At 51.5% G+C, this 27,289-nt stretch overlaps 1 protein-coding gene across 1 annotated transcript in view; it reads left to right on the top strand.

Annotated features, from left to right (window-relative positions):
• Positions 1–27,045, top strand: part of SSBP3 (single stranded DNA binding protein 3) — a 73,617-nt gene extending 46,572 nt beyond the window's left edge. The window contains exons 5-17 of the mRNA XM_009287494.1: positions 9,377–9,466; positions 18,174–18,233; positions 20,337–20,403; positions 20,511–20,587; positions 23,412–23,476; positions 23,583–23,631; positions 24,000–24,035; positions 24,247–24,301; positions 24,806–24,876; positions 25,413–25,491; positions 25,674–25,702; positions 25,886–25,987; positions 26,560–27,045. Coding sequence (XP_009285769.1) covers positions 9,377–9,466; positions 18,174–18,233; positions 20,337–20,403; positions 20,511–20,587; positions 23,412–23,476; positions 23,583–23,631; positions 24,000–24,035; positions 24,247–24,301; positions 24,806–24,876; positions 25,413–25,491; positions 25,674–25,702; positions 25,886–25,987; positions 26,560–26,589 — 810 coding nt within the window. The 3' untranslated portion in view covers positions 26,590–27,045. The remainder of the gene's footprint in view (positions 1–9,376; positions 9,467–18,173; positions 18,234–20,336; positions 20,404–20,510; positions 20,588–23,411; positions 23,477–23,582; positions 23,632–23,999; positions 24,036–24,246; positions 24,302–24,805; positions 24,877–25,412; positions 25,492–25,673; positions 25,703–25,885; positions 25,988–26,559) is intronic.
• Positions 27,046–27,289: the final 244 nt, after the last annotated feature.

The following is a 27,289-nucleotide window of genomic DNA, read 5'->3' as shown; positions in this document are numbered from 1 at the left end:
CTTGAAAAGCGCCGCCGTAACCTTTCGCAGGCGTTCAAACGGGCTTTGTGTTATTACACAAAGATGGTGGCCATCAGCATCTTGTTGGGGACGGGCAGATGGCGTTCACCTGCTCCGGACCAACTTCTTTCACCCTTTGCCTTTGGTGTCGGGGAATAATACCGGGGCAGCTGCTAGCAGTAAAATAGGCTTAAGCAAATGGGATATTTTGGCATTCAAGTGCATGACAAGAATGGGAGTATTTGCATTAATTCCCTCCTCTCTTTCCCTGCGGCAGGAGATGATGGAGAAAACGGGGATGTTTTCCTGCGGGGCATAGCTGGGTCCCGGTCTTCTCCGGCTGGACCGGGAGGGGGGAAGCGCTGGATGCTGTGCTGGGGTGTCAGTGCTCCATCCTGCAGCATCCCGCAGCATCCCACTGCCCGAACAATGGAAATGGATATTTTTCAGGGGAGGTCATGGTGTTTCCCGCTGCACTGCAAAGGCAGGCCCGGGGGGGGGAGGTGCGTCTCACTCCCTTCCCTGGATCCAGATGAAGGTTAGGTACCGGGCATCGCTCTCTCCCCATCCAAACTCGCAGCTTTTTTTGTATTCTTTTTGATTGCAAACAGCAACCGATGAGATCGGCTAGCTGAAACACAAGGTGGCAAAAAAAAAAAAAAAATCTAATCTGCGCCCATCTTTAATGGGGAAATCGCTGTTGGGCGCTGGATGCCTTCAGGGCATTTTGCAGTGTGCCGGCTAGCCAACAAGATCGTCAATATCCTCGTTAGTTGTTAAGTAGATCCTTTGGACAAGTTAAAACTATGTTTTTTCAAATGCACGTGGTGCAATGGCACAGCGTTTTTCTAAAGCTGCAGATTATATTTTTTTTCTCTTTTAAATTAGATTACCAATTTAAATCTAGCTTTTCTTATAACCCCTTCCAAAATTCTCTTGGCAATTTCAGTCTGGAAGAAGGCAGAAGGCAGAGGAGTGGTGATTTGTACAGGCGCTGGGAAGCAGAAGTCGGGCTGCCAACGCCAACAGCCTCCTTTGCACCTCATCGCCAAATTATTACTATTTTTTTGAGGGGGAGGCAGTATTTTTCTTTAATCTGGGCTTTTCAAAGACTGGTAAAGGAAGAGACTTGATTTCGCCTGCGGTGCTCAAGGCAGGGATGGAAGGCGAGCCGGTGCAGGTACCGACAAGCATTCAGCCACGCAACCTAACGTAATTACACCCCGACGGCAGCGGTGCGAAGTGAGGGGCATCATGGGGAGTAAACACCCATCTGCTTTAACCATCACAACTTTGCAGAAAACTCCATCAAATTACCTCTCCCAGCAGCTTTGCTTGCTGGGGCTATTTCCCTTTTGGTTTTAAAAATAATAATAATTTTTAAAAATCTGAAATCAATCTGTAAGCTTTGCATAAAGCTTGTGTAGGTACATCAGGAGCAAATCCAGATGGAACCGCGAAGTGTCCAGTGCAGGAGAAAATACAGGTCGTTGGTGCGAGGAGCTGCACGGCGGCAGTGGCCGGGCGGACCTCAGTAGAGCCGAGCACCGATGCTGATAGATGAGCAGTAGATTAATAGTCCTAAGCAATTGCATTATCTAATGAAAATTTTATATAATTATTTTATATAACTTTTTTGGCAGGTGGACCCTGAAATGGATGGTATTGATTGCTGGAAAAGAGCCTGGCCTGTCTGTTGCTAGAATTATTAGAGGAGAATTGATAGTAATTAATACCTGTGTATTTACAGCATTTTCCAGGCTGCTAATTGCATGAGATCCATTTGAGCTGTTTGGCAGTGGGGAGGGTTCGTACACTGGTTTTAAAGTGTGGGCTGGACATGGGTCTTGTGCTGGGGAAGATGCCAGCAGCTCTCCCACTGCTGGCGCGGAGCTGGGACCCCGGCTTCACCTTCGCTCCAAGCTGGGGACTGGGGGGACTCAGGGATGCCCATGGCAAAGCATCCCTAAATACCAGGGATGGGGTGCATCCGTGCACCCAACCGTGCGGCGTGAAGCACTAGAGCACTCTCCTGCAAAGCCCTTCCTAAGTCAGGGGAAGCACTACCAGCAAGCCTGGCTTAACGTCCCAGAAGTTTCCCTTTGTAAACCTTTCTGTACACACGCGCATGCAAAACCGAGCCTAATTGCATTTAGTCTGTTTTACACCTCCCATGCTTATCCCTTCCCTTTTTCCCCCCCTCCCTTTAATTCGGTTGCTGTGAAATTTTTGCAGCCCTGCCAAGTTATTTCCTTGGGATATATTTAGAGAAAGCCAGCTCAGCAGAGAGCACTGGGTGTTTGCGTAAGGATGTTTGTAAATGTTAGCAGGAACGCTGTCGGGCTGGCGGAGCAGATGTCCACGAGATGCTACCAAGAGCCTTATTTACAAACTTGTAAATGACTGGAGGGGTTTCCTTCCCGGGGATAAGGGGGACACCGACTTAAGAGATTAAAATCCTATTGTTTCATGGCTGGAGCTGCTGTCTCAGATTATCCTTTACAAGGTGGGGGGGGAAGCCCCGTATTAACTTGAAACACCATTCAACTGTTGTGCTTTTTTTTTTCTTTTTTTTTAAGTTCAGGGAAAATACAGGGCTAGGGGTTGTTTCTTTCTTTTTAAAGGAGGGGAAAAAAGTGGCTGAACATGGCTGTTCCCGGCCAGGGTGTACGCTGGCACTTTGTGTGCCAGGGCTTCCCGTGCCAGGCGGCTCACAGGTGATGTATTTAAAATAAACACAAAAAGCTTGTGCTATCATAGAAGTATAATTAAGCTGAACTTGTATGCACAGCTTGGTGTCCCACAGGAGCGCGGTGATGGCGTTTGGGTGGTATGCATGGTAATACTGCTACAAGCCCATTTAATCTGTTTTTTTTCATATCTTCCTCTTGCCAATATGCAAAGCTTCATCCCAGCCTCCTTTTGCCTTCTCTTACCTTAAAATAAACCAAAACTGGTTTGTTTTGTCTCCTGGAGCACCCAGCCAAGTGGCTTGCACCGGAGGAAGCAGGACGGTCTCTGGCATACCCCGGCTGGGGAGCACAGCATGCCCCAAAAACACCCTGAGCCCACTTGAGAGGCTCTGCAAGCACCATGTTTTTGAAGTGGGTGCCACAGTGGGTGCCCGCCACCGGCACGTGGGCTGGTGATCACACTCTCATCAGCTGCAGTGGGCTGGTGTTTTATTTATTTTCATGCACATTGATGCAATACAGATGGCTGGCACCGACCCACGGAGGGGACTGATGCAGGAGAGCATCTGAGGGCTCGGTCCGGAGGAAGCAGTCGGCGTGCTGTCCTCCCTGGTGTTAATTGGGTTACTGCGAGGTGTGGGAGGGTTCTATTATTAAATTTAAAACCTGGCTATATAAGATGAAGGCAGCTTTAACGAGATGAAAAGGCTTAACTGGAGTCCAATTAAATTCCATATTACCTTTTTACGCAGCCTGCTTAAGTCCTGACCTGCACGCTGATTTCTTCCTTAGGCTCCAAAGCCTGTGCTCTAGGCAAAAAAATAAAAACAAAGGAGGCAGATAGATACCAGATCACCAACATGTCCCGAGCATCCCTGCACGCTCGTACCGGAGGCAGCTGCCCTCGAGTGCCTTGTGCTGCTCCCGCTGTGGCTGCGAGGTACGAGATGCAGCCAAAATCCTCCAGTCCGCTCTTCTGGAGAGGAGAGCGAGGGCAAAACCGTCTTGAGCCAAAAAAGCAGATGTCTGGCCATCCTTAGTTTGGTTTTAGGTCTGTGCCATGAAGATATTTTTGCTCTCCCCATCTTGCTGCCGGATTGATGGAGGCTGAGGCTGGCAGACCAGCCGGTGCTGGTGGTGCTTCCCACGAAGGGAGCATCCTCTCTGCTGCCTGCCAGCGCCTTGCACCACTGTTTGGAGGTTATTTTTATTAAAAAAAAGTGTTTGGTGAAAGCCAGCTGCAGGATGCTGGGGTGAGCTGTGCAGCTGCCTGTGCAACCCGAAGCTGCTTGCCCTGAGCATGCAGTGGGGACACCGGCTTGCTTTTAACGGCAGAGTAAATACCATCGATGGGAACCTGTTTTTCACAGTTAATAGAAACCATCACTTGTGTTGTCAAAGCGTGGCAGGTTTGGGCGGGTGGCAAGCTGGGGCTTGGCTGATGCCCTGCCACCCCACAGGGTATCGTCTCACCGTGACGCTGGGAGCCTTGCAGGATGGGATGCATCAGGGTGCAGCACCTTAGCCCACCTTCGAGATGCTCTTGGAGGCGGCTCAGGCTTGTCCAGTGATGGGGATGAGGGGAAAGAATCCCACTGCAGCATCCCAAGGGCTGCCGTGCAGACAGCACATCCAGAAAACTCCCCAGCTTCCCAAACCTTCCCTTGTTGGGTGCTGCTTTTTATTATGCTGCCTTGCCTGTCGGAAAAGGACCTGGGGGTGCTGGTCGACAGCCGGCTGAACATGAGCCGGCAGTGTGCCCAGGCGGCCAAGAAGGCCAATGGCATCCTGGCCTGCATCAGAAATAGTGTGGCCAGCAGGAGTAGGGAAGTGATCGTGCCCCTGTACTCGGCACTGGTGAGGCCGCACCTCGAATACTGTGTTCAGTTTTGGGCCCCTCACTACAAGAAGGACATCGAGGTGCTGGAGCGTGTCCAGAGAAGGGCAACGAGGCTGGTGAGGGGTCTGGAGAACAAGTCTTATGAGGAGCGGCTGAGGGAACTGGGGTTGTTTAGCCTGGAGAAAAGGAGGCTGAGGGGAGACCTCATCGCTCTCTACAACTCCCTGACAGGAGGTTGTAGCGAGGTGGGGGTCGGTCTCTTCTCCCAAGTAACAAGCGATAGGATGAGAGGAAATGGCCTCAAGCTGTGCCAGGGGAGGTTTAGATTGGACGTGAGGAAAAATGTCTTTACTGAAAGAGTGGTGAAACATTGGAACAGGCTGCCCAGGGAAGTGGTTGAGTCCCCATCCCTGGAGGTATTTAAAAGACGAGTAGATGAGGCACTTAGGGACATGGTTTAGTGGGCATGGTGGTGTTGGGTTGACGGTTGGACTCGATGATCTTAGAGGTCTTTTCCAACCTTAATGATTCTATGATTCTATGATTACTGGGGGTACACTAGGGCTGGGGTCTGGGGGCAGTGGCATGCTGTCACTGGTGGCGATTTCAGCCCACCAGCTCTGCGCTGGCTGCTCTGATTTCTAAATTCAGCCCCCAAAACCCTCGCGGCCTCGGTGGTGCCTCAAAGCTCCTCTCGGGTCAAGTCTGCCACAGGGCGGGGGACAGGAAACCGCTCACCACACCCTGCCCTCACCAAACCTTCACGCCGAGCAAAGACTTAAACTCTGCATTAAAGAAAGTAAATAAATAAAAGCACCAGTCCACAGCTCCCCCCAGGGCTGTGGGACGAGCAGAGGTGAGTTGTGTTCCTGGCTCAGCCGGCCTGGGAAAGCAAACTCTGGTGACACCGAAACGCTCGCAGGGCAGCTCAGGCTGCTCCGGGGGCCGGGGAGCTGCTCAGTGCAGCTGCGCCGGTGCCTCTTTCCTGCCGCTCTTAAACGCAATTAATACAGCGGAATAACCTGGTTTCTTCCTAAGGATTAGGCTAAGAAAACAAGATGGTTTTAATAGCCCTTCTACATCCTACATAGATTTTAGCTGAAAAACCTAACTGGTTTGGCAGCGCAGCCAAATGGCACATCTTTTCTTTTTCTTTTTTTCCCCGTTTTTTCCCCTATAACCTGATGCCAGCGATCCTGTGCGAGCGGGCTCCTACCGATAATTCAAGTGCCCAGCTCCTGGCTGTGCTGTTTTGTCCGATTTTCATTGCCTCCTGACCTCCATCCTTCTTTATTTGCAAAGCTATACTTGCAGGCAGCGGTAATAAATCAATTAATGACTCTGATGAATCGTTTAATGGCTGACAAAATAACACTACAGTCAACAGCTTGGATCTCTACAGCAGTACCAGAAGACGCTGGTTGACTCAGGGTAGGGAGACGAAACAGAGACTGTTAGCTCAATTAGTGCAATTAGTGTGCGATTTAAAGGCTTAGACGGCATCTGCTGGCGTACCGAGCCGGTGTGTTAACTGAGAGCTTTGGTTTGGAAGTGAAACACAGTGATCCAGATTGTCATCGCTCCGCTTGTTTCCACCAAAAAAGGGGAAAAATCCAACGCGGGGAAAAAAAAATTACATATGTATATATGTATGTGTGTGTGTGTGTGTGTATATATATATATATATATGCGTGCCCCAGGAACTGCATTTTGTTTCCAGCATGGAGCAAATTTACCATCTAAAAAAAGGCAAACGAGCCAGCATGCTGGCTGTGCCAGAGCTGTCCTTGCTCATCCCCAGCAGCGGTCCCCAGCGTGCTTTGGTGGAAGGAGATTTAGGGCGTCGCATGCCGACAGGGACCTTCGTGTGGCTGGACAGGCTTTCGGTTTAGCACCAGCTTGGATGCGGTGGCACAGCGGGCGTCGTGCTCCTGCACCACGCTGGCACTGCCCGTCTCCTGCATGCCGCTTCGGCATCTCTACCTTGCCCGTATGTGCACCGGGGGGGCTTGGGGGCACTTAGATATTCACCTGGTGAAACAGGCTTGGCAGGCAAACTCCAGCCAAAATCTCTGAAGTCCCTAAAAAGAGTTTCTTAACCAAAATGGTGAAATTAAGCTGGGTGGGGGGAGCTGGGAGGACAAAAATTCCTGGTTTTCTGGAAATTGGTGCTGCAAAGCCCTTGGGGTTTGGGTGCTCACTCTTGGGGTTTGGGTGCTCACCCTCAGGGTTTGGGTGCTCACCTTTAGTGTTTGGGAAATGTGTTCCCGCTGTCTTTTTTTCTCCTTTTTCTTCCTTTTCTGGCACATCCCCAGGGTTTTGCAGAGGTGCTCCAGCCGCGGCTGTGTTCCCATCGCTTCGGCAGGGCTAAAGGTGCCTCAGTGTTTACCTTAGCAGCAGTGATGGGGAGGGGAATAAAAAAGAAATAAAATGTCACTTCGCAGCCTTGTAAATCATTCATCAAGGGCTGACCAATTTGGCTCCCATCCTGCAATATGCTCAGGGCACTTGTGGGTTTTTAATTACCGAGTTCTGCCAAGCGCCACATGTGCGAGGAACTTTAAATCCCCGTTTAAGCTGCGAAGGCATAGGTGAGGTTTCGGGGTGTTTAGCGCGGAAAAATACTCCGTGGTTTTGTGGAAAAACGGGCATTTGGCTTCAAGATTTTCTTTGGCTGCCTTGCCCTCCTCCCTCCACTCCCTGTTGCAGAGGGAAGGAGGAGGGCAGCGTACTTTCCCCCTGGATCCCATCCTCACTCCCCACCACTTTGGGATCTGTTTTGCTTTGGGAGATTCCCCCAGCAAAGGATTATGGTGTGCTGGAAATCTCTTGAAACCATAAAATACCACCTTGGCAGCTTTATTGCAGCGCTCGCCGCCTTGGGAGAGAAGCATTTTGCGTGATAGAGGGTTTAATAAAGGAAATTCCAAATGGGCTCGCTGCAGTTTGGGGCTTGGTCTTATATATTTTTGCATTAAGAACCGTCATCTGCTTTGCAGAGAAACTGCAATATGTTCATGGCCTTGGATTAAGATTTGGTTTTACTTTTATAGCTGACCCACTTGGGGGGATGGAGGGAGGGGAAGAACTGGGTTCACTCCCTCTCCCGTCTATTTTTGCTGCCGTCTGATGTATAAAAAGAGCCTGGAATGGGCAGGCTTATTTTTCCTGCCAGGACTTTTTTTTATTAACTGTAAAAACACTCAGATCTGGCCTTTGCTGTTGATGTGAGGAAAGCTGCTCGACATGCCTTGTTCAGGGGAACGGCGGGAGCATGGCATGGACTGTGCCTGGGGGCACAGAACCCCATAGCCTCAGGGGTACACCGGTTATTTCACGAAGGGGGTCTCTTTTTGGGGAATCAGCCTGCGCTGTCGTCTCTGGCGCTTGCAGCTCTGAGATGCTGGGGTGGGAAGAGCAACCACTGGACTGGTGTGGTCCTGGCCTTCATCCCGCATCCTGCACGCCAGCTCCTGCCGGAGAGCGTGATGGAGGGGGCACAAGGGATGGCCCCTGGGAAGGCACAAGGCAGCAGTTAGCCTGATGCTGTCCTGCCTCTGCAAGGCTTTCTGGTCCAGAATAGTGAGATTCCCAACCAGACATTGGGATCCCACCTTGGCAAGCCTTAGTCCTTAATAATAATCCTTAATTTTCCGGGCTACCCAAGTCCTGACACGCCGGCTTCCCCCCTCTGCTCATATCTTGCAGTTGTCGCTGCATCAGATGCAGTCGGGGGCCAGGGCTGGCTCGGCTGCTGTCGGGATGCGGGGTTTGGTGGGGTTGGGGTGCCCCAAGCTTTGGGGTAAAACCAAGCCTGAGCAGGCTCACATGTACCCCATCTGCCTGTGGGGTTTTCTTGGTGGAAAATTCTTCTACCAATTTTTTCATGGTGGACGATTTTCCTTGGCCCTGGTATGTGGTTTTAGGTGGGTAAGTCCATCGTAAAAATTTGTGGAGGGAGTTCAGTGATCCAAACCCAATTAATATCACTGAGGCTCCCTTGTAACTGCCCTGGGAATGGGGGTTCATTTGGTGATGGGTAAAGGAGAGTGCACTTCAATGACACAGGTGCCGCTCCTAACCCAGCAAGGATGCGTTGCCAGCAGTAGTCTTTAGGGAAAGATCTTTTTCTTACCATTTTCCTGCTGGGTAGGAGCCTCCCATCACACTGGTGCTTTCCCAGCGCTGCCAGCTCCGCAGCGCAGTGAGAAAGTAAATACGAATAGAGATGCTGAGCAGGAGCGAGCGGGGTGTCCGGGTACCCTGTGTCCACCCCCGTCCCTCCTTTTCGGGGCTGGAGCTGCTCAGGTGGCTCATTCTGGGGAGGTGTGAGCAGGGAGCATGACCCACAGATCGGGTGCAATGAATTTGGAAATTCATAATAAAACCTTGGCGTACTGGTGAGGTCAGGGAAGCATTCTTTTCGAAGGACAGAACCGAACCGGCAAGTGCACAGGGGGAGGTGGGGTAAGAAAAGCATTTAAAAAGCCCCAAAACAGCTTCTGCCTGAAGTGACGCGTTGGATGAGGCTCCTCAGTGGATTAACGAGACTAAATGCCTGGGTAAATGAATAAATAAGCCCCAGAATGATCCCCGGTTTTTGTGCGGCCATCTTCTCCATGGGTGAATTGCAGAGGCCGGTGCCCCTCCAGCTCCAAGCATCCTCTGCTTGTTCCCCCATAGGGGGAAGATGCTCGGAGCATGAGAAGCGATGCTCAGGGCTCTGGAGGTAACACACTAATTGGCTCAATGTGGTTTGGCAGGGGAGACGGCTTTTTTAATGTGTTTTTTTCTTAACTCCAACTCAAACCCAATGTGTTTGTCCTGGTTTTGTTCCCCGCAGAGCGCAGCTGCCGCCCCGAGTCCCGTGCTTGGAAACATTCCCCCAAACGACGGGATGCCCGGGGGCCCCATCCCGCCCGGTTTCTTCCAGGTAGGCTGCCACTCCTCCTGATGCTCACCTCCACACTGTGCACGTGTTTGCTTACGCTCTGGGTGTCAGTGCTGTCGTGCCTGTGTTTTTTTCCAAAGGGATGCTAGGAAAGCAGCATGCCCGCGTAGCTGACCTGTCTAGGAATAACTCGTGTTCTGCTGTCCTTCCACGTTCGCTTTCTATTTTTTGTGGCCTTAAAGCAAATGTCTTTTCTTGCTCGAAGAGGTTACTGTGTATTTACAACCAATGTTTTTTTCCAAAGCTGCTTGGTTTGTGTTTGGGTTGGGATTGTATTTGTTCTCTGGTCCTAACAGACGTGCATAATTGAAAACATTCTGGATTTTGATTCCTGAAACTTTTCCCCCACACACTCTGGTTAACCGCTTGATTTTTTCCAAATGCAATCACTGAAAGCATTAACAAATGCTGGCTGAAGCTGCAGGCAGGAGCCGGCTCCAGCCAAGTCCCCGAATGCCGTGGAGGCACCTTGTAAGCAAATACCTAGCAAAGTCCCCAGAGTCCCCTCGCTCCTTCCTTCTCCCATGCCTAGCTCTGACCGAGGAGGGGGTAATGTATGTTTGGAGTGACGTTGATGGAAAGGATCTTGACAAGCACACAGAAAAGGAGTTTTCAAAACTTGAACCGTGGGGGGTTTTTGGGGTTTCTCTGGAATCTCTTTGCATGGCATGAGCCGTACTAGTTTGCAGCAGCATAAGCTCTCAGTGCATTAAAATCTTCCTTCTTGAGGAAGAAACACTTGTTCGTGTAACAAATGGGATAAGAGTTGAAAGGAATATTTGTTTTGGCAAGCTGCTTTTTTGTAATCTGGGCTTGTGATTTGTGTATGGGAGAACTTCTCGGGCAGTAGACAGGCGGACTCGATAAGGCGCTTGTGATTTATTGTGGCGATATCTGAGCCCGATATTGCCGTTTGCATGTGTATGGGAAGGGGGAAGGAGGGTCCTGTCTTTTTTTTTTAGAGAGATCCCATTTCCTGAACATGCTTCTGACAAAGTAAGAATATCCGATATTGATCAGGAACCCTAAAACAGGCAAATCTTGTAGCAGCGCTCAGTGGCACGGGGTGAAGCCAACAGCAGAGATGCTATCTCGCAGGTCATAGCTGCTGCCAGCAATTCGAGTGCCAAGCTGCTGCTTCCAGCAAATGTGTCTCCAAAAGTCCTGATCTCGCCCCGCAGCAAAGCTGACTGTCCTCTGGGGCTCCTGCTTCATGCAGAGCTGCGAGGGCTGCAAAACTGGCATGAAATTAGGGCAAGACTTCAACAGTATGGGTTGGCTTTTCCCAAGAGGGGAAGGTGGGGAAGAGGAGTCGCATCTCCCCAGACGTGCTGTGCATGCTCCCATCTTGAGTCTTCCCATTGACAGCCTCCAAGCTGTCCCCCCTGCTTTCCTTTCTGCCTTCCCATAGCATTTTTGCTCTCCGATTCAGGAGCAAACAACCCATCCCAGCTCCCTACCTCTTGAGTGGCTGGACCAGGAGCTGCTGGGGAAGGGGGGCTCAAGAGCAGCCCTGCTTTCTTAGGACCTTTGGTGAGGGGGTCCTGAAAACCCAGCAGAAGTAATGGCACCAGTGCAGGTATTGTGTGCGGGGATGCTGCCCGTCCCCAGAGCTGCCGGAGGGAAGAGAGGACGGGTGCCGATGCATATGGCTCACATGTGACATCTCAAGAGCCTGCCTTTCCTGAAAGCCCTCCAACATCTGGTTTCTCCTCCCAGCCCTGGGGATGGAGGGGAGGAGGGGAGAGGAAAAATCCCACCTTTTAACACAGTCTGAACATCACCCTCATGAAAGCCTGTCTGATTTATTGCGGGTGCTGGTGCTTGTTCCAGCTTCAGGAGATGCTGGAGACCAGCTCTTGCAGAGGTGGGCTCGTGGCTTGGCAGCAAGCCGGTCGCAGCTCGGGGTAATTTCTTATCTCTGTAGGAAATTAAAGTGCTGAACTTAAGAGGGCAAAACCAAAAAGGTCACAGGAGATGCAAAGGACTTCTCCCTGACTCTTGGCGTGCCAGCCGCGGGAGTGGGTGAGGTTCCTTGTGGTACCCCAGCCAGTGCCTTCCCTGTGCCAGGAGACTGGAGGATGGAGAGGGCTCGGGGGTTTCAGTATCTCACTCTTCTGCACCATACTGCAGGCACCAGGGAGCTGCAGGGATATCCCTAAGGATAGCAGGCATGGTTTTTTGAGAGGTTTTAGAGGGCCTGATCCTGTCCTGGCATGGTGGGGCATCACACCAGGAGCTGAGAAGGGAGTCACCAGCAAAGCTCAGATTGCACAAACCCTATGCTGCTGCCCTGGGGGTGCATGAACCCCTCCAGCCTGGGGCATTCGGATGTATGCTGCTGTTTGGCAAAGGGAAAAAATGATATGGACCATTCCTGGGAGCTAGTGGCCCAAAAACCCACAGGAGCGAGCTTGGAAAAGAAGTGATGTGCTGGGAAGGGGAGAAGAGAGGAGGAGCCCAGGCTGCAGTGCCCATCCACAGCCGCCGTCTGACAGGGAGAGTCTCTTCCCCACACTGGGGCCCAGCAGTGACCTTCGGGCTGGGGGCCAAGGGAAATGCAGCCTGCAGAGTCTCCCAAAACCTTCCCAAAACGATGGGAAAAGAGACGCCCTGGGCGCCCTTGGGTTGCCAGGGCATTGCATGGTGCCAGCCGGCGCATGGCATTGGGCTGCGCTCCAGACAAAAGGTGGCCGGGTGGACTGCTGGTGTGGGTAGATGCTTTTATTTAAATCTCTCTCTTTGTCCCTTTGAGATGAGCAAACAAACCCACTGCTCATCCTCGCAAAGGTCATCGGAGGCGTTCCTGCTTTTGTTTTGAAAGCTGGATTGATGCCGGGGTGCATATCCCTCAAAGGAGGGACAGGGGGGTGCCAGGGAAAAGTAGAAAGGAAAATTAAAAATTGAAAGCAATTAATACCACACCTTCCTACCACTAAATAAACAGGGGGGAACCCCCCACCCCACCCCCCCCCGCCCCGGCCGTGCCTCCTCTCCCCAGTGCGAACTCCCCGCACCGCCCCGTACCCTGCACGCTGATGAAATGGAAAGTTGACCATAAATCAATGTCGGCGGCTGCGTTAGCTATGCATCAGCGGCTCGGTGCCGAGATGCACCAAAACAAAGCGCCGGCTGCTCGGTGTTCCCACACTGCCCCCTAATGCAGAGAGACCTCAGGAGCCAGGGAGGACAGGGGGCTCCAGAGCCCGGGGGGCTCCCCCCAACACCCCCTCCCCTCCCCGCCTCTCCTCCCTGCATCCTGGGGTGCGTCTCTTTGGGCAAGGTCGCCCACAGGGGTGAGGATGGTAAAGTCAGGGGCAATAGGAAGGGGTCCATGTTGTCCTGCTCCCTCCTTGGTTACCACCATTTTCCCCCTGCTCAGCTGTCCTGGCGTCTCAGTGGGATTTGGCACCGCTCCGCGGGTGCCACCAGCTATGGTCAACCAGCTCCAGCAAGGTGGCACAAGAGCCGCAAACCAGGCTGCCCTTCCTGAAATCCTGGGGCAGAGCTCGGTGTCAGCCTTGCACCAGGCAGGGTTTGAAGGAAGGTGGCTTACGAGCTGGAGGAAAGGAAAAGCAAGCATCGGAGAAAGTTTTTTTTCTGGAAGTTCAGTAGGATGCCCGAGGCTTTTGTACCGAGTGTCTGGAGCATATGGTGGGATTTGCAGTCAACTTTCTCTTGGGTGCTCCAGCCAGATGGAGGTGACTGTTCTTGGCTCCAGCTGACACGGGTTTGTTTCCTGAAGAGCTTGTGTTTAACATATTCCTTAAAACCAGGCTTCTACAGTTGGGAGCCCCAGCTGCAGGCGAGGCAGAGCTCCTGCCCACGGCTGCCTTCCACCGTCTGCGGAGGAACTTGGCCCGCCTTGCCCTGCCGCGCCTTGCCTCGCCTTGCCTTGCCTTGCCTTGCCTTGCCCTGCCTTGCCCTGCCTTGCCCTGCCTTGCCTTACCTTGCCTTGCCTTACCCTCTCTCGGGTAGGTGCGGTTGAGTCCTCACCTGGCACCACGTGCTGGAAGGCGGCCGTGGTCCTCCTCTCCGAGGGCACCTGGAGCATCTCTCCTAAAGGCTCCTTCAGGGATATCTTTTTTTTGTTGTTGACAACTTGCAAAACTTCCCTCTCCTTTGGTAGGAATAAAGTTCCTATGCAATAAACCCAGGCAGGTCTTTAATTAATATCCATCTAATTTATTTTAGTATTTTCTAATGTCAAAACCAGTAGGCAGGGGCAGGTATTTTAAAACACAAGATGCCTTCCTATTGCTAACTCTAAATTGTCGGTATCTTGTGGCAGCGATGCTTTGCCTTCTCGTACCATCCTGCATTGTTCTGCCACCCCCAGAGGTGCTTGAAAATGTTTTTAAATAGAAAAACTCCCCCATTAGCTGAAAGTATGTAGCCCATAAAACGTGATCCATTTGTGGTGAATTATGCTGGAAACATAAATTGACACACGCAGAGCTATGATCGCTCATGCCATTTTCCATCTTTAATATTTTACAAGAAGTTTGAGGAGTCGAGCTTGTGAAAGACGGAGTGGAAATAACCTGATCGCCTGGAAACTCCCCTTAGAAAGCAGCGGCAGCAGCACACTTCAGTCGTATGATGGGCCAGGTTGGGCTTTTAAAGTCCCCGTAGTGTAGAGGGGGGGGAAAAATGAAGCAGAGAGGAGGTTGGGGCAACAAGAGCTGTCGGAAACAGTTTCCTCTAATGCCATTTTAGCTGTTTGGGGTTGTTTGTTGGGGGTTTTTTTGAGGCAGCTACAGGAAGGTGAAGAGTTTCTTCCCATGCAAGGCATCCAGTTTGAAAAAAAAAAAAAAAAGAAAAAATGAGAACTTGAGAGATGATGGGATTTCTCTGGTTGGGGAGAGTGCTGGTCTTGAGATGAGAGTGAATTAACTGCAGAGCAGGTCCTGCTCGCCCGGCACAGCGTGTCGGATGGAGCTCTGCTGAGGGGATGGAGCGCTTGGGCATTTGGGATCTGGAGGGAGGTGGTGCAGAGGAAGCAGGACTGTGCGTGCGTTCAGCCTCCTCTTGTAACAGCACTAGTTAATAACTGCTAAATACACATTTTTTAAGAAAACAGTGTTGTTCTGTTGGTTGGAGCCCACATGTCATCTCTGCAGAACACTTGTCTTAACCACCGTGATCCATCGGGATCATCTGCTGCTTCCTCTGCAGTGAGGGAAACCCATGCGAAAAAGCAACCAATCCGGCAGGCGTTCCCGGCCAAACACAGGTCCCAGCCCTGAAACATCTGAAAATATTTACGGAGATAACAATATCCAGAGGGCCTGTGTTTCTGACAGAGCAGCGTGGCCGTGCCGCGGGGGCGTGGGAGGGGGCTGCGGCGGTTGCAGCCCGGAGCGAGCATTTCAATGCTGCTGCTTGTTGCTGTTGTGAAAAAGAAGAAAAGAATGAAGAAAAATAGAAAAAAGCCCCTTTCAGCTCCTCCCTGCCTGCTGAGACGTTTGCACGAGCTGGGCGTCTGCAGTCACATTGTCCAGAAGTCTCTGCCGGGAGCGGTACCACGTGGGATAACGCGACGGCGAGGATGCTGCTCGCTGACCGGCAAAGCGCGGCGCTGAGCCTGGAGAATCCCGGGGAGCAGCCTTGGGGCAGCAGGGCAGGACCGCACTCCAGAGGATGCATTTCAGCAGCACAAACAACTGATGCTCTCCGGATCCAATTGCCGCGGGGGATTTTTCTGCAGTGAAAATGCCACCCTGTCTTTTATAGATGCTTTTTCTACAATAACTAAATGCTGCTTGCTCTGAAGACTTTAAATGCAGCCGCAAAGCCTCACCTCTGGGCCCAGCCGGGGTGCGTGTAGGTGGACATGTCCCCGTGCATTCGATACCTGGTAACCCCACACCCTCACACGCCGGGGATACGAGAAGGAGGACGTCAGGGGTTTAATAACTTCGGGATGGGGTCTGCGTGCCTGTCCAGTCAGTACCTGGATAGTGACCTCTTCCTTGCGGCGCAGCAAGGCAGGCATTGTGGAGGACCTGTTGACTTTTGCGTTGATGGGACTTGAGGGTTGGCCTCTGCGAGTCCTGGTTTGTCCTTTCCACTTGGTTTCATTGCTCGTTCACCTTTGCCAATCTTCCCTACCCCAAATCCTGCAGCTGTGACGTGTAGAAAGGGCTTTGATGGTGGCCAGACCTCGTTGAGGGGTGCTGTCCTCCATGAACCAGTGATGGGAGGTGGCTGCTGCCCCTGGTGCGGTTTGCATTCACAAACTTCAGAAGCAAAAAATAAGTCAAGTTTCATGCATGGAGATGACTTCTGCTAGAGGTGGTCGATGCTACAGTTGGACCACAGAGGTTTGTCTTCTCCACTGTGGTGGGACGTGGATGGAGAAGGCAGTTGCGTTGGCACTGGGAGGGTTGTCCTGAGGTGCTGTGACCTCTTCCAGCCAAGGTTCACCGGGCAGGAGGGGCAGGGGCTGCTTGCCTTTAGCTCCTGGAGAATAAATGGTGGTGTAAATGGTGGGACTTCACTTCCCCGGGCGCAGCGGCTGGAGCGGGGAGGCTGGCAGGAGGCTGTTGGTTTAAATCCGCTTGGCTCCATCTCGCCGCCGAACTGTTCAAATAAAAAAAAAAAGAGGAAAAAAACCCACCCTCTTACTTTATTTACATTGCACTCAAGTTTCCGCCGTACAAAAGATTTGCAGGTGCAAATATGTCCTGCCTTCATTAACTTCCCCTCCCTTTTTAATTTATGTGATTTCAATTTTCCTTCCCTGTACTGTTAATTAGGGGACCCTCTAATCAGTACCATTATCACAGTGGTATTCATGTTTAGGAAAGCTGCTAAACAAATGCTTGCAAAATTGCTAAATGGCTAATTAATGTCTGTTAATTAAGAAAATTGCTCATGGTAACAAACCATGCCATTGCTGGCAGCAGCTAGAAGGCGAACACTTGTTGAAATTAGTAACGAGGCAGGTAGAGAACATCTGCTCCGGCGCCGGTCCTGGAGCCTGCCGTCGCTTCCCATCACCTACTGACAAAGCTCGTTTGCTTTCTCTACCAATTACACCTCCTTTGACTCAAAAAATACTTTTTTTTTTTCCCTTACATTAACACGCACCGGTATATTCTTGCACCGAGCTCGTGGTTTTTCCAAGCAAATTTTCATTTCGTGCTTTTAAGGGAAATTTAAAGAAAAAAAAAAAAGTGGGCGTTCAAGCCCAAAATGTCAGCGGCTGCTGCATTGCAGCCTTAAACCTGCACCAACTAATCTCTCCTTTTTTCCCCTAGACATCCTTTCTTTGCTCGCAAGCCATTTTTCTCGCATCCTTAGGGAATCCACCTCGAGGAAGGATGTTGCATCCACACAGGCTGGCGATGCAGCCCTGGTTGTGCCGGCCAAACGCTGCCCAGGCGCAAGCTGGGACGTGCTCCTCGTCCTCTGCGCTTGCTCCAGCACCTCCAGTGAACCACGGTCAAAAAAACCCCAGAGGTGTTTCCAACCTTTGGGATAAGAGAGGAAAAAGTGACAGTTTTTTTGGTTTGGGGGTGTTTTTTGTATTTCCCCCAACCTCTCTGGTCCTCTCCTGCGTATTTTTTCTTCTTTGTTGCACGCCCTTGCAAGATGTTTCCCTGTGTGTTTATCATTGCAGACTTGGTTGAACTACCGGACCGTTTACCGTCAATGTGGCTGCTGTATTTTGACAGATGTTCTGATTTTTAATTTTTTTTTTTCATATATCATTATTCATTGTTCAGCTACAAATGAATAAAAACTCAATTAAAAAGAGGAAAAAAAGAAAAAAAATTTAAAACGGGAGAACTGACTCCCCGACGAAACAGGTCCACCCGTCAATCCTTTTTTTAGCTCTTTCTGCGCTTTCATGTGCTAATCTATAACCTCCTTCTACTGTCTGACCTCACCGGGACCGCCTGGGTCACAGCCCTCGCCACACGCACAGCCTCCACCCCACAATCCTAACAGCATGATGGGACCCCACAGTCAGGTAAAGACACTAGCGATGGGTAGGGCTGTGAACCGGGACGTGCGCTCGATTTGCTTTTTTTTTTTCCCCTCTAAGCATGCTGGGCAGCGGGTACCCGCTCCCCCGGGGAGCATCCCCCCGGGCACCCCAGCTCCGAAGCGAAATACTGTTTTTTTCGCCTTTTTTTTTCTTTTTTTTTTTTGGATGTGCAGTTGTCAATGGACTGAGAAGTCAATCGTGGGTATCAGACTGTTTTACCTTCCCAAGGTAGCCTGAGAAATTTAACTTGATGTGGGTTTTTAAGCTTCTGTTAGTAGCAGCAGTTGTAAAAAAGTAACTTTAAGTCTTTCTTCTTTTTTTTCAGTACTTAGCATTGGGGGTTTTTTTGTGTGTGCGTGTCTGTATGTGCTTATTTGCCACTTTTTTTAATATATCTCTATATATTTAAACTTGAACAGTATCTAACACTCAGGGTTTCCCATGCACTAATTTTAACAGCCTCACCTAGTATTGCCGATGTCAAACGCTCTCAAACAATAAATCTACAGAGAAAATGTTTAAAAAATGGACTCCGGACACTTTTTTTTTTTCTTTTGAAACTTAACTTTTTTAAAAAGGATGTCTCCAGAAAAAAAAACCAAAAACAGTGTGTACAGTCTAACCGGCGTGCGTGGGGAGCGTGCTGTGTCCTCGCAGCTCGGCCCTGACCTCCCTTTTATGTCCCCACAGCCGTTCATGTCGCCGCGCTACGCCGGAGGTCCCCGGCCCCCCATCAGGATGGGCAATCAGGTACTGCGCTCCCGGGCCCTGTACCGGCGGGTTTCCTGGGGATGGCTTTTATTTGGGGAGGGGGGCAAGGGCCACATGTCCTGCAGATGCTCCTTGGATTTGGATGGGAGGCATCTCCTCCCTTGGGCATCCTCCATTTTCTTGGTGCTGGAGCATCAAGTGTCACATAACCATTTTATTTTAATTTTTTTTTGAGGTTCGGGCATATCCAGGGTGTAAACGGCGGGGGGGGGTGTGCCGCTTTTTATTTGTGATGTTTCCAGCATGGCCATGCCGTGCCGCAAGCTCACTGCCCGGGTGGATTTTCCCTGCAATCGCAGAAAATTAAAGTGATGGAGATAATCCTGCTGCTGGGTTGACCGAGCGCTTAGATCAGAGGCAGGGTCAAGCGGGGCAGGTCACTGCTGAATTTTTTGGGTTGGGTTTATCCTCTTATCCCAGCTTAAACAAGGGCAGTTTGTTTCTGGCCTTACGGACGGAAGCTTCCACCCCACGCGTTGCCTGAATGCATGACCTTTGGTTGAGGAATTCATCTCATTCCCAATGATGCCGTGCAGATCCATAGGGTAATGACCAAACCAGAGGTCACTTTCCATTAAAGGGAAATTAAAGGAAACCTGTAATTCCCTTGAGTAGCAAAGGTGACTATGCAAAAATTATCTTGGGAGCTTGATTTTTGGCTAACTATTATTTTTATATAGCTCTTACTAGCAGAAAGAGCAGAATAGTCAGGAAATAGGATGTGGCAGCTTGCTTCATGTTTGTGCTTGCTGGATTTGAGACTTGAATCACTGGAACTTGCAAAACGATGGTGAGACAGCTGAGATGTAGCTGAGAAAAACTCAGGGGGGGCTGATGTAGGACCCCCAAGCCCAGCTGGGCTGGAATAGCCTCCCACCCAGGGCACCGGTGGCTGGTTTAGCGAGGTATTAATTAATGGCACCTTCTCCCAGGACAGTTTTAATGGGCCCTTGTCCTGCTGTGGTACCCAGGCTGGTCCCGGCATGGCTGGAGGTGAGCACGGTGAGCTGGGGCAGGCAGGAGAGGCAGGGGACCGATTTGGGGTGGCTGCTCTTGCAGGGGGGTCAAGCATCCAGGAGTGGGTAAAGTTAATTAGAAAGATTTAATTTTTTTCCCCACAAACACCACATATAAGACACAGGTTTGTACCTACCCAGAGCTCGGCGAGGTTATGGTCACATCCAGAGGGACAAGAGGAATAAATAGGCAGGCAGGAGGGTCAGGCAGCAGAAGTGTAAATATCCATCACTACAACCCCCCTGGTTTATCTTCCTCCTGCTGCCAGCTTCCAAGCTGCAAAAAAATTGGGACTGGGCAGATTCTGCCTCTGCGCGGCCGTGCACACCCAGTGCCTATGCTGTGCTCCAGCAGTGGGATCTGTCTGTGTCGGTATTTAAATAAAAGGCAGTGCTGTAGCAAAACTGTTTACAGTTTGCTTTCCCCAGGCAGATGGTATCTGCGTTTTTCTCCCCCTTTATCTGTTCGGAGCAGCCTTTGAACTTTAAATAGCCACGTTGCCGGAGCAGAGCTGGGTTTGGGGAGGGGAGCATCCGCCTTCCCCTCCTGCCTGCGTGGGGACAGGTCTGAATGCTGGTCTGCTGCAAATGGAGCATCTCCCCGTCGGCAGCCGATGAATCGCTGCAACCTGTACAGTTTGGCCCTGGCGCTGTGTCAATACAGGGGAGCCACGCTGCCTGTCTCCTTTCCCTGCCGGCTTTGACGCCTCTGCCCCGTGCAGCCCAGGCTTTTCCCCCCTCCCCTAAAATACGGCAGCCTGATGGTGCGCAGGCTACGGGGAGAGGAGGAAACGCTGGCACCTTGTTTGGTTTTTAGAGGGTGTTTGCAAAAGGAAAGGGGAGGCAAATGCCTGGAGGCTGTAGGAAGATGCCCGGGATGCGGGATGCAGCAGGATGTGGGATGCTTGGGCAGCTGCAGGTCATGCTGTGGCAGGAGGGGTGGTGCATCCTGGGGGGCACACTGGGGAGCCCCCTGAAAGCTTAAAGCCTCAATCCAAATCTATTTCTGTAGGCTGAATTTTAGCAATCATTTTTCTTTTTTATCTTCCTCCCCTTGTTTTCACAGCCCCCAGGCGCCGTTCCCGGTACACAGCCGTTGCTGCCCAATTCGATGGATCCCACACGACAGCAAGGTAAACCCGGCAGAGGAGGGTTGAACGTTAATGTTTCTTGTTAGCTGTTAATTTGGGACCCAAAGTGGTTGCTGTGCCGTGTAACGCCCCTGCTTTCCTCCCAATAGGGCACCCTAACATGGGCGGCCCCATGCAAAGGATGAATCCTCCACGAGGGATGGGCCCCATGGGTCCCGGTCCGCAGGTAAGCCCAGCGCCAAAGAGCATCTTATGGCTCGGCAAACGCTGTGCACCATCGAAACAACCTCCTGGGGCTCAAAAGGCTGGGAGTTCCCCTCCCACACTCTGTCCCCCCATTAGTGTTAATGCGTTTTACATTAGTCTTGCATCTGGAAATCCCTCCTTTTAACATGAGTGAGGTCTTCAGAGCTCATTAAGGGTATTGCAACCTCCCTTCTGCCCTTCCGTCAAAGGGGATGGCACTTAGCGCTGTGCTGGAGCAGCCTTTGAGTGCATTACACTGCCTGCCTGGGAAATAGTTACGACCCTAACAGCAGGAAGGGGAAAGGAGGCTTGCATTAAAAATAAATAAATAAAAAGAAATGGCAAAGATCCCTTTAGCAGGGGAATAAGGCTTTCCTCTGCGAGGTTCCCCTCCACCTGCCCTTCCTGCTGCCTGCTTCAGCTCTCTATTTCAGGAAAGGGGAGTAAACTCTTGAAATTAAGCAGATCTGGGTTAATATATGCTGTCTTTCCATTGATTCACTTTATGGAGTGGCTTGTTGTTGACTCACTCCTGTTTGTTCCTGCTACGAGACTTCAAAACCAGATTACCATATTTTGGTTGGAGGTTTATCCTCTCTGCATCGTCGCCTACGTCGAGTTTGTAGCGCAAGGATCAGAGTCTGTCAAGAGACGAGCGGGTGCGCTGGAGTTTTATTTTGTTTTTTCCCCAGAGACTGTTGAGATAAGTGAACATTGTGTAAAGAGGGAGTTGTGTCATATCTTTTTAACACCAGCCTGAGGATGCTGCTCAGGGATGCCTGGCCGTCTCTGCAGGCAGCCAGATCCATCCTAGGGCAGGGGATAAAAAACCTGCACGAGCATCGTTTCACGGACAAGCCCTCTGATAGCACCACTGCTCTGCTTAAAATCCTCCTTTCCTGGAGGATTGCACCCAAAAAAAATGGCATTTGTTAGCGTGGCCTGCGCCAAGGAGAGCGGCGGTTTGCCTGGGGGAGGCTGCTCGCTTCCCACTTGCAAAGCTCGCAGCGAAACTTGGAAGCCACAAGCGCGCGTTCAGCGCTGCGTGGGATGGCGGCGGCTCTGGGAGCCGGCAGGAGTTGTGAAATGTTCAGAGCTTTATTTTTGACTCTGCTGTTCCCTGTGTACGTACATTAGGGAGAGGCTTTTTAAAAGGCAGCCTTCCCCTGGGGAAGTGCTGGGCTTCCCAATCTGGCACCCACGGGGCGCTGCCTCCCCGCAGCCATCCAGGAACAAGCACAGGCAACCACCAAAAATACCGAACCAAACCCAGCAGCCCCTCACACAGGCATTAGGACCTTCCCAAATACTCCTGAAATTATCCCAAAGGGCTGCAGAGCATCCAGCCAGGACATCCCAGCATCCTGACAACAGCTACTTATTATGCACTGACGATGAATCATCCCTTACAGCTGATCGCCGCTGCCTTTTTCCCTTTAATAGTCGCAGTTTTAGCTCTGCAGAGGCCAGGATTAGATTTGCTGGTGCCTCTATGAAGAGGGTTTGTAGCTCGCTGGGTTTTGGCGGTGTCTTGCCAGAGCCCGGCATCCAGGTCGCTCAGCACAGCTGCGTTCCCTCCCCACCCTCCCTGAGCATCTTTCAGATGGCTTCGTTTTCCAGCCTTTCAGCTCCAATTAAAAACGCTGAGCTTTTATTTTTTTTTTTTAAACAAGGGGTTTGATGCTGCTATTCAGTGTAAATGGCTGGAATTTCGATCAATTAAGGACTTGCCGGTAATTTGTTTGGGGAAAACCCTTTTCTGCCTCTTCAAAACAAACTTTGGCGATGCCCTCAGCAGAGCACCATGCTCCGGTGCATCCATAAATCCAGGGAAAAATAGACGGCACTGAGGTATTGCACTTAAAATCCAGCTTGGAGTGCTCCAAGGGGCTGCGAAATAGGAAGCGGCCAGCCGTTCCCCCTCCTGCCTAGCAATTTTTTCTCTAATACAGCCCAAAAAGATGCATCGCGGGGGGAAGGTGGGAGGGGAGGAGCAGCAGCACGACCTAAATCCAGCTGCACATTGCCCGGAGGGCGCAGGGAGCAAAGCGCAGACCAAATGGAGCGCGGCATTCAGGGGATTCCTCTTCCTTCGCTGCCTTGGGCTTGGCTTTGTACTAGAGCTGGTTTTAGGAGATGAGGGATGCAGATCTGAGGCTCTCGGTCCCGGCTGGAGGCTAAGCCGGGGTAGAATAAGCCAGGAGAGGAGCCCCAAGGGGCTGCCTGCCCTCGTCTGCTCCCTGCGGCTGCAGACCCATTCCGGGGGAGTAGCAGAGAGCTGGGAAGCGACAGGAAAACAAGCCTGGCTTGGTTTTCCCTACTCCAGCCGTCATCCTGGGAGCAGGGGATGCTCTGTCTCAGGGGCAGCTCGTGCAGCCTTTTCCCGTCCTTAACGCTGCAGCAATAACCTTCCAAGCGACGCCACCTTTTCTCCTCCTGCCCCTGTTTTCTCCTGCACAAAAAGACAAACCCAAAAGGCTGTTGTTGGCACCTGGGGGCTGTGAGCAGATTTGTCTCCTGGAGCTGGGAGGGGGCTGTTTGGCCTTCACCAGCATGGCATCAGAGACTGGGGGGGCAACTTTGGGGCTCAGCCTGGCTCCCTTCCATATTCAGCTGCCTGTTCTTTTTATAAACACAATTGCTAGTTGCCTCTACATTCATCATCATGTAATATTATTTTTTAAAGCTCATTTTTGCAAACTAACCCTCTTATTTTGTTTGTTTGTTGGGTTTTCTTTCCCTTGTCTTGTCTTCTCCGGTTTCCCCTCCCGTTATGGTAGACTGACCCTTGGTTATCGTTGCAGAACTACGGCAGTGGCATGAGACCTCCACCCAACTCCTTAGGTCCCGGCATGCCTGGAATTAACATGTAAGACAAACCCCATGCTGGGGATGTTTGGCCGCTGGCTCGGGCTTTGCAGGACCGTATGGATAACAACATTTTATTTTTTTTTCCTGTTTAATTTTGACTCCAGGGGGCCAGGAGCTGGCAGACCATGGCCGAACCCCAGCAGTGCTAACTCAGTGAGTATCCCGTGGTCCTTGAAGCAAAAGCGGGGCTGGTCGGGAACCATCCCACAAATGAGGCTGTTCCCCGTTAGCTGAATCCTGCTAACGAGAGGGGGTTCCCCAGCCTCTTGTTTAGGCGCTGCATCTGAAGCCTAAGCCCTGCTCCTGTGCTGCTCTCCCTATGGTGGGGTGCAGCTGTGGGGGCTGGTGGGCCCTGGGACCCCCATCCTCGCTGGGCTGGGGGGGCAGTGGGGAGTCTCGGCTGTGCCCTGCTGGGGTCCAGCCTGCGGGAGCCCCCGTGCACTCTGTGGCTGAACCTTGGGTCCAGCCTGCGGGAGCCCCCGTGCACCCTGTGGCTGAACCCGGCTCTCATCTCTCTATAGATCCCATACTCTTCTTCATCACCTGGTACATACGTGGTGAGTCCTGCTGCATCTGTCCATCCTGTCATCGGGGTGTGGAGATGTTATGGCTCGGGGAGCTCATGCGGTTTGGGGAATTGGTGCTGGGGGGCGGGGGGCTAGGCTGGGTTTGGGGGTGCGAGGTCCAGCTGGGGGAGGCATTTGAAAACGTGGGGAGGTGGGCGATGCTCATGTTTGTGTGGCTGACCCCTGCTTCGTCTCTCTGCAGGGTCCGCCTGGCGGCGGCGGTCCTCCGGGGACACCCATCATGCCCAGTCCCGCAGGTATGAGACCCCCCCCTCTCCAGGGCCAGTCTTCCCGGGCTCCTGCCCCTTCCCCTGCCAGGAGACCCCCATACCTGGGGCTGTGCCACCGAGCACAGGCAACGCCTGCCCGACCGGCGATAACCAATTTATGTAGCTTTTGCCTTTCTGGGGAGCGAGCGGCATGGGCTGCTTGGCTTCGGGATGGCATTTGGGGATGTTCCTGTGTCCCCCTATGGATTTGGATGCTGTGGGGCTTGGGGAGGTGGGGAGGTGAAGAGTGCTACATGGTGGAGAATTACCTCCCCGTGCTTCCCAGCCAGGAGTTGAATTATTTTTCACAGTTGAATTTCTGTGATTAAAAACTTTGTGGATCTTCATTAAATACAAATTAGCCAGAAAATGGTGGTACTTAGAGGGAATTTTAGGTGATAAAATACAAAAGAATGAGTTCAAGTGGCATGAGTTTGTTTTAATTAAGAAATGAATTAATCACCCGACTTACTGGGCTTCACTGTTCCACAGATTCAACAAATTCAAGTGACAACATCTACACAATGATTAATCCAGTACCGCCCGCAGGCAGTCGATCGAATGTAAGTCTGCTTTCTAATAATTTACATATCAGATACCATAACAAATCATAATTAACTTCATCAGTTGAGAGTAAAGCAGTTTAATTGATTTCAGCCATTTGTTACAAAACAGAAATAAAACAAACCATAAAAAAGCGATTAACTCTTCAGTGACTTTGTTAATTTTTTATGCTTATTAAGAGAGCGGCGGTCCTGCTGCTCCGGCCGAGGTGGTGGCAGCTGCATGCCCGGCGAGATGCTGTGTTTTGCAGGATACGGGCAGACTTAAATCTCATTAAATGCTGGTTGGAGGGAGCCCTCTGTGCTGCCATGGGTCTGGGTCTGCCCGTACCCATCTGGCCAAATTTTGTAGGTGAAACGGGACCACGAGCCCCCAGACGTGCCCCACAGCCTCAGGGGTGGATACGTTCCTCCTCTCGCCCCGCTCCGGAGGGATGGCTGGGGAGAGGACAGTCCCCAGGAACCGCAGGGACTGTGGCAGACGTGCGGGGTGGTTTTGTGGCTGATTTTGGTTTTGTTGCCTTTTTCTTCCGCAGTTCCCAATGGGCCCCGGCTCCGACGGCCCCATGGGCGGCATGGGTGGCATGGAGCCCCATCACATGAACGGATCGTTAGGTGAGCGCCCACGTGGGGGGCTGTGGCTCAGGGAGCCCGGCTGTGCCTTCGCTCCCCAGGGATGCTGGCAGAACATCCCAGTGCCTGCTCCCATCCCAGGGTCAGCCCCCAGTTTGGACCAGTGGGGGCCATCGCTGCATGCTTAATAAGGCTGTTCTCCTTTTGTGTCCCCCCCTGTGCAGGGTCAGGAGACATAGATGGACTTCCAAAAGTAAGTGAGTTGCAGAGCGGGTGTGTGGGCCCCCCTTTTCTTGGCACTGGGGTGCCGGTGTGACCCCAATGGATGGGGACACGTCAGGGGGACACGACTGAGGCAGGCGGGGCTGCGTCCTGCCCCCACGGCGTTTTGGGGGGCGCAGGGACCTGCTCACTGCCTCCCCCCCATCTCCCGCAGAATTCTCCAAACAACATAAGTGGCATTAGCAATCCCCCGGGCACTCCAAGAGACGACGGGGAGCTGGGAGGCAACTTTCTCCATTCCTTCCAAAATGACAATGTGAGTGAGTGCCTCCCTGGGGACGGGGGGATGGTCCCCAGGGCATCCCAGCACGGCGGCGGGTAGGCTTGGCGGTGGGTGCCTTTTGGAGCTGGGTTGTGCCATGTGTGAGCTGCTCCGGGACAGAAAGTGGGGAGGAAGAAATATGCTGGTGGGTGCAAGCTTGGGTCCTCGGCGGGGTGTACTGAGGGAGGGGAGAGGGTCCTGCTGGATGGAGAAGAGCAGGCACGGATGCAGCCAGCTGTGCTGGCCTCGCCGATTCAAGGCTCTGTGCGTGGCTGCAGACATTCCTCCTCGTCCTCTATTAGCAGCATATACACGCGTGCATGTTAATTATTTGTTTTAAATTGCATCTCACCCCATACTGTTCTGCTGATTTTCTCCCTGGAAAAGCAAGTTACAGAGCAGATTACGCCCTGATAAATTCGAGTCTCCAGCATATCCTCTCCTCCTGATTTATTAGATCCAATTAGGTTGCTGTATAGTTGTCATCAGCCTCCTTTTGCATCCCCCTTCAGTGTCTGGGGGTCTGGCCTGCCTGGTTTCTCACCCTGGCTCTGTCTCTCTTCCAGTATTCCCCCAGCATGACGATGAGTGTGTGATTTCCCTCCCCCTCCTCCTCTCCAGGATCAAGAGAGTCAGCTGCCGTTCAGAGGATCTCAACGAATTATGCAAGAAGAAGAAGAAGAAGAAGCTAGGTGTATGGGCAGGGAGACGCGTGGCGGGGGCCAAAACCCCAGGTTTAGTTTCATGCAATAAAAAGGCTGAACTTTTTATTCCATAAAACATGAAGGACAAAACTTAAAATATTTCAAGACATGACAAGACCCTTCTTTGTGCAGAAGGGTTTATATATGTACATGACACTTCTTTTTGGAAACAAACGGAAGCCTCTAGCACCCAACTCCGATCTCTTTGCTTTGTTCTTTTAAATAAAGACAGAAACCGAACCTGTTGTATGTTTGTGCCGTGCGACACCAGGAAGCTAGTCTAGATATGAAATCTCATGTTGTCTCTGTTGTAGTCATTTTTTTAAATAAACTGGACAGTTTACAATGGTGGTTTTCGTTCAGAAGGCCTGTTTTTTTTTTGGTTTTGGGGGTTTTTTTCCCTTCTCTTTTTGGGGGTTTTTTTCCCTTCTCTTTTTGGGGGTTTTTTTCCCTTCTCTTTTTGGGGGTTTTTTTCCCTTCTATTTTTGGGGGTTTTTTTCCCTTCTATTTTTGGGGGTTTTTTTCCCTTCTCTTTTTGGGGGTTTTTTTCCCTTCTCTTTTTGGGGGTTTTTTTCCCTTCTCTTTTTGGGGG

Source organism: Aptenodytes forsteri, unplaced genomic scaffold (genome assembly GCF_000699145.1).
Source record: "Aptenodytes forsteri isolate BGI_AS27 unplaced genomic scaffold, ASM69914v1 Scaffold119, whole genome shotgun sequence".
In the NCBI taxonomy this organism is placed as follows: Eukaryota; Metazoa; Chordata; class Aves; order Sphenisciformes; family Spheniscidae; genus Aptenodytes; species Aptenodytes forsteri.
The sequence above is the reverse complement of the archived record's forward strand: the minus strand, read 5'-3'. Positions and strand labels throughout refer to the sequence as shown.